The 12355-nt window shown below is 57.9% G+C and overlaps 1 protein-coding gene across 1 annotated transcript; it reads left to right on the top strand.

Annotated features, from left to right (window-relative positions):
• Positions 1 to 2523: 2523 nt before the first annotated feature.
• Positions 2524 to 12002, top strand: ANO7 (anoctamin 7). The gene is made up of 23 exons (XM_088530167.1): positions 2524 to 2703; positions 3417 to 3483; positions 3828 to 3985; positions 4287 to 4394; positions 4785 to 4921; positions 5406 to 5463; positions 5816 to 5926; positions 6110 to 6275; positions 6573 to 6663; positions 6947 to 7043; positions 7457 to 7600; positions 7689 to 7826; positions 8011 to 8109; positions 8212 to 8314; positions 8668 to 8779; positions 9301 to 9355; positions 9623 to 9720; positions 9845 to 9996; positions 10561 to 10766; positions 11021 to 11163; positions 11389 to 11479; positions 11572 to 11691; positions 11907 to 12002. Exons 1-23 carry the CDS (start codon positions 2590 to 2592, stop codon positions 12000 to 12002), a joined length of 2664 nt encoding a protein of 887 aa, XP_088386293.1. The 5' UTR covers positions 2524 to 2589.
• Positions 12003 to 12355: the final 353 nt, after the last annotated feature.

Genomic DNA, 12355 nt, shown 5'->3' with positions numbered 1-12355 from the left:
TGTTTGCTCCGGGACACGGAGTTCCCACCTCCATCTCAAACAAGGGCAGGGCCTGCTAACGGCTGCTCTGCTCGCAGGAAGGCACCGCAGACCTGCCGCCCTTCTCCTCCCGGGCCTGCCCACGGGCCTTATCTCTCAGCAATGCAAACTGGCCTTTCCCAAGACGGGAAGCAGCCGTAAACCACAGTGTTAAAGCAATAACGAGCAGCGCTTCCCTGCCTCTAGAAACTCGAGGGCAAGCAGGAGACAGAGACACGGACTCAGGGCAGCAGCGTGGGAGGGATCCTTGGCGTTTTGCTTTGCCAGTGCTCGCTTCCCGCTGGAGCCTGACCACAGTGCGGTGGTCCCGGACATCAGGTATGGAGAAGAGTCTTGGTTTCTGATCCTGCTGCCTGCCGTACGGCTGCGCGCGTGTATCGCGCTCAGGTTGAACGAGGGTGTCAGACATGATGGAGGGGATCACGGCAGCGTCTGTTACACCAGGTACTGGAAGCTCCTGAGTGTTAATCTGGATTTACAGGGGTTCATCTTGCAACTATTTCCTCCTTCCTCCCTTTCTCACCAGCTCCAAGGCAGGGCCACTATGTGCTTTGCAAAACGATGAGTGTACATGTGCTCCACAAACTGGCTTCTGGCTATGGTGGGGGCTTCTTAGTGGGCATCTCAGCCCTGAACTTTTCAGGACGTTCGGGTGCCAAAAATGTGGCTCAAGATGTGGAAGTTTTGCCTGGATTATCCAAAGGTTCCTGGGGGATTTGGATCCTCAAAAGGGAAGTGGAAGTGGAAGAAGGCTGGGGTGGGCAGTGAGGCTTTGAATGGTGACTGCCCCACCGCTTGTCTCGTGTCACTGCCAATCCCGAGCACAGCAGGAATAAGGAGGGACATCATTCCCCAGAGGAACATTTTATCTCCATACCAGCTAGTTCTCAGTCCAGGAGCAAGAGGCTGATCCTATTTCCATGACTTCTTTGCTTTTGAGGAACTGTGTGGCGTTTTGATGCTTTCAGATGAATTTAGCAGGTTTCTTCCTTGCGCAGCGTTGACACCCCAGAAAAGAGAAGCTCATGTGTCAGAACAGCTAGGTTGGTATGGGCTGCCCATGGGTTTTCCAATGGTGTCTTTTGACCACGGTGATCTTGGACCAGGATTCTTGGTGCATTTCGATGCCAAGTGCTAGGACAAATTCCATGCAGCTCTGTTAGATGAAGGAGCTTTGCTATAATCTGAAACAAACCAAATCCAAACCACTGCCACGACTAAAGACATATTGAGGGGAAAAGAAAGAGCCTAAGTATTATATTTACATCTGCTTTTGAATGCCCCTGTGGTATAAAGTGACTCTAGATTAAGGAAAAGTCGTTAAGACTTAGCTTAGCTACAGAGACTGTAGCAGGTTCCCCTGAGAGCATGGAATGGCAGAGACCTTGGAAGAGCAGGAACAACCTGGTACCTGGAGGCTCCAGAAAAGTGATTCACCAATGGCCAACTATTGCTACAGGCCTGTGTAAGATCCTAGCCATAAATTAGTTGTATTTGCTTAGGTTGTTCTTGCTGCAGCCACACAAGCACTTGTGCTAGAAGAAGAAAGCAGAAGGGAGAGGGTGACTGCAGCTCTCAGATGCACAGCAGCTTCCGCTCACCTAGACTTTGCATGAAGTTATTTAATTTGGGAAAGTGAGACCGTCCAGTGTATTTAGGTGGAATATGCACTCCAAGAGAGTAGCTCTTCCCATTTAGTGCACGTACCCTGTTACCTCTGCCTGGTTTTCATTACCACTAGTTCAGGCAACACCCCTCTGATTTACTCTTGCTGCCAGCTGGAGAAAGGGAACACGACTGATCTTCCCCTTGCCTGTGTGTGCTGGGACTGCTGTGACATCCTTCTGGCCTGCCCACGGCTGCAGCAGGCGCCTTTTCTGCTTTTTAGTGAAATCCCAACGTGCCTGAGATGGTGGAAAGCACTGTGTGAGGTTACTGTATTGCTCTGTGTGCCTTGTGTGAAGGGTTTGAAGTTCTTGGGCTATGAGCAGTCCATGTTTTGGACCTCTTTCTGGGGAATAGTTTGTGGCAGAGAGGAAATTCCTGACTTTTGCACCGCTGGGTCACACCTGCTGATGGACCTGTCTTTTTGCTGGGTGGTTGTGCATGAAAACTCCTTCCTTTAGCTGCAATGCCGAGCAGCGAGGTGAAAAATCCAAGAGGAGAAAAATGCATTTTTCTCACCAGGTTTTTGCTGGCTGAACCCCACTTTATCTTGGCTGGGGTGTAGACACAGGCACTTGGACATGGTCTGAGGTGCCATGTGAAGAAAGGACGTCGCGTTTGGCCTAAATGAGACTGCTGACCGTTGATTCCTTTTCGTTTTCCACCTGGAAACCTAGTGGTTTCACCAGTCTTGGGCAGGAGTTTCTGGCTGTGGAGCTGGGGGAGAGAGAAGCAGCTCTTACTGCATCTCCAGCATCAGACCTCGTCAGCCTTTAAGGCTGCCTGTTTTGGGGGCGACGGCTCGTCCGTGCTCACGCTGACGCGCTCTCGTTGAGCTGATCGGCCTCCCGGCAGCAGGAACAGCTCCCGGCGCAACGGATCGCCATGCAGCGGAGAAAGACCTCGGATGATCTGCACAGCAGCCTGGTAGAGCAGGAGCAGAGCAGCAGAGGGGTCTACTACGGCAGCATGAACAAGGAGTCCAGCGAAATCACCAAGGTAGGTGGCTGTGTCCCTCGTGGCAGCCCAGCCAGAGCCCCTGTTTTTGTCCTGTACCTCGGGGCTGGCTCCTGTTGGGCCTGGAGAGACTCCAGCAGAGCACCTGGGCCCAAGTAATGCACAAAACTCAGCATCTGCCCCCAAAGTGACCATAAGAACCCACGTGATGTTCTGTGTGGCCCGAGAGCCAGAGGCACCCAAGGATCCCAGGTCCTAAGGAATCGCAGTTCCTGAGGAATTTCTGGCTTGAAAGTCAGGCCTTGTGTTTATGAAACTCGACCCCAAGTTACTCTCCCACCTACCTGCCTCAAATTGAATGATGCCCTTTACTGATGGCAATTTGCAACATTAAAAGTATTTTTCACATGGGAGCTCACCTCTCATCCTCTTCCTAATCCCAAGTCCACCACAGCTGAAAGCTTTTGCTCTCCAGGAACCTTCTGCATCCATGGGGTTGTAGGAGGGGGTCCCCGGCCTTGCCAGCACCTGGCACTTCTGCAGGGAGAACCGAGGGCTGCTCGAGCCGTGTCCTGTAGTAAGGGGGCTTGAAGGAAAGGCCAGGAGCAGGGGAGGAGAAGCCCTCCAGCCAGACTAGCTCTGTGAGGAGATCTGGGCTCTTATTGCTGTGTATTTTATGGGCAGACTCAATGATCTTGAAGGTCTTTGAAGGTTTTTGCCAACCATCATGGTTCTCTGTGTTTCCTTTTTCTTAGCTCAACAACTCATCCCTGGACAAGCAGAGCACTGACAACGTCTTCAGTGATGGTCACACCAGGATAGGTGAGGGGGATCTTTGAGGGCTTTCACCCTAAATGGGGAGGATGTGGCTGCATGGGGCCTGCTGGGTTGGTAAGGAACAGAAGAGGCTTCCAATCTCCATGGCTGACGCTGTCCTTAACAAGTGCAGTTGGCTATAGTTGGTCCATAAGACCTCCTGCAAGCCCCCAGTGAGCGTTGTCCTTCTGAGGAACTCAAGCCTTTGAAAGACGTTTGCAGCCCAAGCACTTTTACCTCTGTTCCTTGTTTTACCCACGAAACAAATGCCTGGCCCTGTGGTTGCACTGAGTCCTGTGCTGGTGGCGCAGGAGCCACGGTGTGGGCACGAGCTTCCTCTTCTGCTTCAGACTTTGTCCTTGTGTGGGAAACGGTTCCCCGGGAACTCACGAAGCTGAAGGAGAGCAGTGACAACAAGGGTGTCCGGGAGAGATCGGCCCTTATCCACAGGACCTGGCGCAAGAGGTTCCTGGACAAGCTTCTTGATACTGGCATCCACATGGAAAAGGTACCTGGAGGTTTGACAGCAGTTTTTCCACTGTGTGTTAATCTCTGGAAGTCGGGAGAAGGGATGGCAGCTGTGTCCATGATCCCAAAAGGACCCCGCTGGGAGTGGAGCAGGACAGCAAGGATGACGAAGGCTGTGTGGGATGTGGAACCGGCTCATCCCTTCTCCATGGGGCTGGGAGGGTCGGTCCTGCCAGGATGGACATGGGCCCACTGGGCTAATCCAGACTGGCCGAGCGAGTCCCGCGACACGTGTGCCAGTGTCCCCACAGCCCCCTCTCTGCCCTGGTTGCCCCTCGCAGCACGTGAGCCGCATGGAGAAGAAGGTGGTGCATTACCTGCTGCTGAGCGCGCCCTGGAGCGTGCTCTGCTACTACGCCGAGGAGCTGCAGCTCCGCCTGCCACTGCAGGTGAGCTGCTAGACGGTGCTCTTTGGAGGTGCACGGTGCCTCCAGCCCTGGCTCTCCCCAGGAGCAGCGCCTTGCCAGGAGCCTCTGTGAGGAGGTTGTCTTCTCCTCCTCCCCACCCCTTTCCTCCTCCTCCTCCACTTCCTCCTCCTCACTTTCTTGTGGGCTCAGTGCTCCCCAGTTCCTTCCCCAAGTCCGTTGGGTCCCACCTCAAATCCCTTCTGAGCTTCTTGTCCTTATCACCTCTCTTGTCCCCCGTCCCCTAGTACAGGCTTCCTCCTCCATCGTGGCCTCCCAGTGTGGGGTTATCCCTTCTGTCTCCCACCTGCAGTTGGGTTCGCTGCTCTCTTGTTACTGCTCCCTCCTGCTGACCTTTCTGTCCCCTGTGTGCAGGCCCTGCCCAACCAGGCCTCCAACTGGTCAGCCAGAGTGCTGGGCAAGCTGGGGATCCGCAACGTGATGGCCGAGGAGGTTCCCAACCTGCCCCTCGACCACTACACCTGCCAGTTCAAGGTGAACAAGCTGCAATGGTAAGAGCCCCCGGGGAGCAGCTCTTGGCAGCTTCGGCCACTGCTCGCTCCTTCTCGGCTTGGACTTGGATTCCTTCCTCCCGTGCCTGCACAACGAGGCCTACAGCAACAGCTCCTCATCCCCACCCACCCCTTCCTGGGGTCTTGCTCATCCTCCGACACGTTTATAGCCCCCAGGCTGATTTGGCAGCCTTTGCTGCGGGCCTGGCCACCGCAGCGGGTGGCTGCAGCTGCGATACGGCCGTGCCAAGGAGAGCAGCGCTGCTCAGAGGGCAGCGCGCAGCTGCTGACGGGGCAAGGGCTGCCCAGCTGTCCCCGCTGTGCTGCCAAGTGGTGGCACTAGCTGGGGCAGAAGTCCTGCCTGCCGGGCCCGTACGGAGCCTCCAGCATGGTGCTGCGGCCATGGGAGTTGAAGGGCTGGGGTAGCAGAGCAGCTTGTCCCACGAGCCTTGTGCCCACGGGCTCTTGCTCTCTGTGCTGCCAGGTTCCTAGGGAGTGAAAAACAGGACACCTTCTTCTCCACCACCCAGCGGCATCAAATCGTGAGTACCTTGCGTAGCGAAGCTGCAACGGCCTCTCTTCCCTGGCCTCCGATGGTGTGCAGGGTCTGAGGGAGAACTGCCGCGAGCCATAGACATTGTCCCCGGAGAGGGTTCGTGTCACAGGCAAGAGCCTGTTGTCAGAACATGTGTTGCTACGTGCAAAGAACTTCAGAGGGGAGCAGAGAGGAGAAGCCTTCTCTGCTGCTCAGGGTCACGGGGAAGAACGTGGCAGTGTTTCTGAGAGCCAAGCTTGGAGGTAGTAGCCCAAAAGCAGCTCTCCCGCAATGGGTGGTGTGGAGCCCTCTCCCCATGAACAAGCCCTGCTCATCTTCTCCCGCTTTGCCCCCACCAGCTCTACGAGATTCTGGCGACGACGCAGTACGGCCGCTCCAAGGAGAGGGAGGTCGGCGTGGACTGGCTGCTGAGCGAGAACGTCTTCAGCGCCGCCTTCCCACTGCACGACGTACGTAGCCAGCTGCCCGCTGCCGCCCCGGAGACACCAGCCCGGGGCACCCTCAGCCTTGTTCAGGGCCCTTAAAGAAAGTGGGGAAGTGGAGACCTCTTCGGAGCCACCCTCTGGGATGGGATGCAGCATCCTGGCACAGCCCTCTGCTTCATCTTGCTCATGCCATGAGTGTCCCCGCAGGGTCCTTTCAAGCTCCCGTCGGAGGAATCAGCTCCCAGCAGCCTCAACCAGCGCCAAATCCTCTTCCAGTACTGGGCCAACTGGAGAAAGTGGTACAAGTACCAGCCCCTGGATCACATCCGCAAGTACTTTGGAGAGAAGGTGGCTTTCTACTTCGCTTGGCTGGGTGAGTCCTGCAGGTTCCGGAGCAGCTCAGGTGCCTCAGTCCATCCGGACATGACTTCTCCTTGGGCCACGGAGAGGGCTGGGAGCGTGAGGGGCTGTCGGAGCTGCTCCTCTGGACCCGTTCCGGGCCACAGTGTCCTGAGACACTTTTCAGGTGGCTTCTTCCCCCTGCGGCAGCAGCCTGGCAAGGAGAAATGCTCTGTCTGTAGCTGTAGCCACTCTCAGCAGAGCCGCAGGGCGCTGGTCTCGACCGAGGCCCACGGGACTCGCACTCCCTGCCCTCCTCTTCTTCCTCCAGGTTTCTACACGGGGTGGCTCCTGCCTGCAGCAGTTGTGGGGACCTTGGTGTTCGTAGCGGGCATCTTCCTCATGTTTAATGACGTGCCTGCGTAAGTGCCCCCTGATCTCCCCGCTCATCCCTTCCCCTGGCCACAGGAGGGGCAGTTTGGGTAGGTTTCAGCAGCCCAGTGGGCCTCGTTGGGGCTGAGTCGCCTGTTGGGTGCAGGCTAACCCTTGGCACCCCAAGTTCTGACCCATTAGGGCCAAATTTTAGCAAAAGAGAGGAAACTTCTCATTCTGGGGAGCCTGGGCACCTGGGCTGCAGCCTGCCTGGACGCTGTGGGAGAGGGCAAGCTATGGCAGACTCCTTGCTGCTCTTTCCTTTGCTTGTAGGCAGGAGGTCTGTGAAAGCCAAGAGCAGTACAGGATGTGTCCCCTCTGCAAGTCCTGTCCCTACTGGCAGCTCTCCAGCATCTGCACGACGTTTATGGTGAGATCCCGCTTCCTTGGAGGCAGGTGGAGCAGACGTGGGTTCCTCCCTGCCCTGTCAGCCCATGTCTGGCTGCAAGGGGTGCTGTGTCCTGCAGGGCCCTGGCGGGGAGGCTGCTGGGGGCCTGCAAGTGCTCTTGGAAGCACCGGGATTTGCCCTCGCTCTATCTGGCGTTGAGAAGGAGCAGGGACAAGGTGCTGTTCTACATGAGTCTTGTGGGCAGGACAGGTTGGGAGCATTTGCCAACCTCCCTCGTGCTCAGGGTCCCTCAGAGCCACCTGCGTCACGGGGATCCCAGGTCCTCCTGTGGGTCCGCTGGCCCACAAAGCAACACCATGAAGCTGCTGTGAGACGTTGCGTGTGGCGGTGGCAGCCCTTGACCTCCCTCACGGCCCTGCTCTGCTGCCCCGCAGGCAGGGCGCCTCTTTGACCATGGTGGGACCATCTTCTTCAGCATGTTCATGTCGCTGTGGGCGGTGATGTTCCTGGAGCACTGGAAGCGGATGAACGCTTCCCTGGCGCACCGCTGGGACTGCTCCGACTTCGAGGACATTGAGGTGGGGGTCCCGACCCTCTGCAACGCCCCCCAAAACTGTGCTGAGCCAAACCACTGGGTGCCTGTAACACCTTCCTCCTCCTCCCTAGGAGCGGCCACGACCCCAGTTCACTGCCACAGCCCCCATGACGATAATAAACCCCATTACCGGCACAGAGGAGCCCTATTTCCCCAAGCGCAACCGCCACCAACGGATTTTGGCCGGGTCCATGGTTGTTATAATGATGGTGAGATCTCGGGAGGGCTGGGAGAGCAGCTCCATCGGCTGCCAAGGCTGGCCTGTTCTAGGCAGACATGATAGAGGGGGTTGATATGGGAAAAAAAGGGGTGGGTTACAAGTGACCTCCCTTGTAGCTGTTAATGCCTTAGGGTAAGTGAGGTTTTCGCTCACCTGTCGTGTGCTGTCTGCAGATTGCCATCGTGGTGATGTTTGTGGTCTCTGTTATCCTGTACCGGGTGGTAGTTGCCATCCTGCTCGCCAGCTCCGGGTACTTCCGCTTCGTGGCCTCGGTAAGACGTGGCCGGAGCCGCTCCCGCGCTGAGCAGATCTGCTTTTCTTGCTGTGTTTTGTCGACCTCGCCTGTCGTGCTCTCCGTGTTGCTTTTCCTGTAGGCATCTCGTATTGCCAGTGTCACGGGCTCAGTGGTGAATCTGTTCTTCATCCTCATCCTTTCCAAGATCTACATTTCCCTGGCTCATTTCCTCACCAAGTGGGGTAAGCTGGCACGGTGGGGAAGGCACAAAGTGACATGAATCCTTAAAACCTGGTTCCCTTTGGCCCTCCCCATGACAGCGAGACTCTGGAGAGCGTGAGCTGCTCGCTGCTGCTCCCATGAGGAGACACCAGCACAATTAGGCAAGAGGTGCCAGAACGGGTGGCCTGGGCTCCTGGTATGGCAGCTGCTTGGAGGACGCTCTTCATCAGGGTTGACCAGAGCAAGACCAAGGGACAGTCGTGTGGGCAGGGGAGGGAGAGGGCAGAGCGCAGGACGTGCTCCAGGAGGCTGATCAGAGTCTTAACTGGTTAGGACCAACACCAGCGAGCCGCTCTGTGCTTCCCCCCTGCAGAGATGCACCGCACACAGACCAAGTACGAGGACGCCTTCATCTTCAAGGTGTTCGTCTTCCAGTTCGTCAACTTCTACTCCTCTCCTTTCTACGTCGCCTTCTTCAAGGGCAAGTAAGGCCTTTGCGGGGAGAAGGGAGCTTCGTGTCAGGGAACAGCCCGTGCCCACCTGTGTCCTGCAGGGCTCTGGCGTTTGGCAGGGATGGGGACATATTCTTGGAGGGCTGTGGCAAGCTGGAGTGGTGCTGCCACCTTGGGGCAAGGAGCACCGCACCGGGACAGCCACTCACTCCTTCCTGGCCTGCTGGGTGCCTACCCAAAAGCTGGAATCCTTGGAGGGCTTTGGTGTAAGACAGGACACCCAGGAGCCCCCTTTCCTTCATGGAAATGCACTGCTGGGCCTTTTGGAGGCGTCTGAGATGTCCGTCCTTCCCTCTGCATTCCCTTTGTGGTGCCTGGGGGGGTTTGGATGAGAGGGGCAGCACTAAGGTTTCTCGGAGCCCAGCTCACTCCCAGGGTTGCTGGGATGTGTCCATGGACACCAGAGTCTTGTGGAGAATGGGAGGCAGTGGATAGGGGCAGGGTGGGGAGAAAGGGTGACCCATGGGCTTACGTCTCTGCCCCGGCTTGCGCAGGTTTGTCGGCTACCCCGGGAACTACGTGAACTTTCTGGGCGTCCGCAACGAGGAGGTGAGTGTTGGCGGTGCCCCCCACAGGACAGGGTCCTTGCTGGGACGCAGGCACCTCTCCTTGTGATCTTCCTGCCTGTGGGGTGTCTGTGAGTCACAAACTACGGGACTGTCACCCCACCCTGGAGCTGGTGCTCCCCATTGATGCCTTCCTGTGCTCACAGTCTTCTGGGCCACTGGGGATGGTGGGGAGTCTTAACACTGGACCCTTAGGACTCTTCCACCTGCTGGATCCGGCCCTGAGGGAGCCCTTGCTCTTCCCATACAGTGCAGCCCGGGCGGGTGCCTCATCGAGCTCGCGCAGGAGCTGCTTGTCATCATGGTGGGGAAGCAGATCATCAACAACATGCAGGAGGTGGTCATCCCGTAAGTGCCGCGGGTGCTGCGGTGGGGAGCGCGGCCGCGTCGCGCCCCGTCCTGCTGCAAGCCCCGAGCGCAAGCAGCTCATGGCTCCTGAGCAGCAAACCGTGTCACTGTCATCTCCTTCCAGGAAGCTGAAGTGTTGGTGGCAGAAACACAGGTTCAACTCCAGCAAGAAGGCAGCCAAGGATGGGGAATCGGTACAGGCGGAGAAGGCGCCCTGGGAGGAGAACTACCAACTGCTGGTGTTCGAGGGGCTCTTTGATGAGTACCTGGAGATGGGTAGGAACCCGAAGGGCTCTGCGGCCGGCCTGGGACTGGGATGTTGGCACATGGTGAGGAGTGAGCGGTGGGCGTGGGGGGACACGTGTCTCCTCATGGCGCCTCAGGACGGCTGTGGAGAAACTCCCTGGCAGAGCAGCAGCCCTGGGGTGTCAGCGTGAGGTGCCCATGGGCCCCGGCAATCTGGGGGGCAGCGGGCCAGGCCGCTCCCCGCAGCAGGGGTGCAAAGGAGACCGGTCTCTTTGCCGGAGCCTGGTCCTGGCACGGGCTGTGGCTCTTCTCCCTGCTGGGCCTGGATTTAGGAGGAAAATGTTCCACAGGAAGCCTCCGACTCAGGCTAGGCTTTACCCTGGAGCCCAGCCCAGGCTGCTGCGCCTCATGGCTTCCTCTGCCCGGAGGAGGCTCCTTCCTTGCCTCCCTCCTCCAACTGAGTCAGCTCCAGGGGTTTAACCCTTCTGTGGGGACCTCTGGGTGCTGGTGAGGTGGGAAGGGGGCTGGCAGCGGAAGCTGCTGCCGCTGCTGCTGCCTCTCAACCCCCTGTCCTTCCTCTTCCTCACACCCCAGTCATGCAGTTTGGCTTCATCACCATCTTCGTGGCAGCCTGTCCCCTGGCGCCCCTTTTCGCCCTGCTCAACAACTGGGTGGAGATCCGCGTGGACGCGCAGAAGTTGGTCTGCGACTACCGGCGGCCTGTGGCTGAGCGGGCACAGGGCATCGGCATCTGGTTCTACATCCTCGAGGTCATCGCCCACCTGGCTGTCATCAGCAACGTGCGTTGAGAGTTAGGGAAATCAGGGTTAATCGAGGGGCGAGTGTGAAACAAGGCACTCTTAGCAGCAAGCTGCCCTCCAAGATGAAGCTGTGGTTGTGTCTGGTTTGTGCAGCTGAGGATAAGGCCTGGGGCAGCCTGTCGTGTTCGAGCGAGTTCAGAAATGTGTGGCCATGAAGGTGGTTTGGCCGGTGGGACTGGGATGTCCTTCGGGCTGCGTGGGAAGCCCCCTGACGCAGATCTCCTTCCTCCCAGGCCTTCCTCATTGCCTTCACGTCTGACTTCCTGCCCCGCACCTACTACAAGCACATCTACGACAGCAGCCTGCGCGGCTACGTGAACTTCTCCTTGGCGCACGCGCCGTGGGAGTTTGTGCAGCACAACAACACCATGTGCAGGTGGGAGCCCCCGTCCTGCTCGATCTCGTTTATGCTGCCGCTCGCATCTCTCTGCCAGTGCCACCTCCTTGGCGAGCATGCCAAGGTGCATGCCAAGGTGGTGCATGGCGGCCTTCAGCCAGGTCCAGGTTGCCGACCAGCTCCCCCAAGGGTCTCGGGGACCTTGTTCACCCCAGGGTTCCCTCAGCACCCAGAGGCAGTGGTGACTGTGTCCTATTCCTGCAGGTACCGGGCATTTAGAGACCCCGATGGCAACTTCTCATCGACTTACTGGCAGCTGCTCGCCATTCGCCTGGCCTTCATCATCGCCTTTGAGGTGCTGCCCACGGCGCGCCGGCTGCTGCCAACCTGTGCGGGCGGTGCAGGGGCCAGCACCGCTAACCGCTGCCTTCCTCCTCCCCCTCGCAGCACGTGGTTTTCTTTATCGCGCGTTTAATTGAGTTGCTGGTACCCGACATCCCCGAGTCAGTGGAGATCAAGGTGAAGCGGGAGCGGTACCTGGCCAAGGAAGCTCTGGCTGAGAACAAGGTGGGTTTTGCCTCCCTCGGAGCCGTGGCCCCGCGTGAGCTGGTGCCACAGCTGCACCTGGCTGCTCCTCTTCCTCCTCCTGTGCTGCCTTCTTGCTTTGAAGCTCCTCAGTGAGGGGCTGAGCAACCAGACAGCCCATAAGGAGCTAGAGCTGAAACTTGACTAGTGTCAGCACCAACTTGCTCCTTTTTTTTTTTTTTTTTTCTTTGACCCAGATCCTTATAGAACAACGAGACACGAGGAACAGGGCCAACGTCTTGGATTCGGCAACAATCAGGGACTGGGAAACAGAGCAGGAGCAAAGCAATTAAGAGCTGCAGCGTGTCCCAAGGCCCTGGGCGCTGCGCCTAGGCTCCGCTCTGCTCCGTCCTGCTCCTCCTTGGGACAACCTTGAGCCGCAGGTTGGGTGGGAGCCTTCTCTGCTTGGCTGGAAGAGGCTGGCTCCGCCACAGGGGGCATTTTGGGGGTGGGGACGGGCTGACGCCGGCTATTTACCCACGTTCGCAGTGTTACGGTAAGTTAAACCTAGTGCTGTGTAAACAGACTAAACCCATTAAAGGCGGCTGCACCCGCGGCGTGCCCGGGCTCAGCCGGCAGAGCCAGAGCTTTTGCCTCCTGCCGCATTCGGCCTCAGCACGGTGGCCCCTCCAGCCTCTTGTACTCG

This window comes from Tinamus guttatus, unplaced genomic scaffold (genome assembly GCF_059628265.1).
Source record: "Tinamus guttatus ecotype Peru unplaced genomic scaffold, ASM5962826v1 Tinamus_guttatus_pri_ptg000364l, whole genome shotgun sequence".
NCBI classification, from domain to species: Eukaryota; Metazoa; Chordata; class Aves; order Tinamiformes; family Tinamidae; genus Tinamus; species Tinamus guttatus.
Note: the sequence above shows the minus strand (reverse complement) of the source record. Positions and strands in the feature narration are given on the sequence as shown.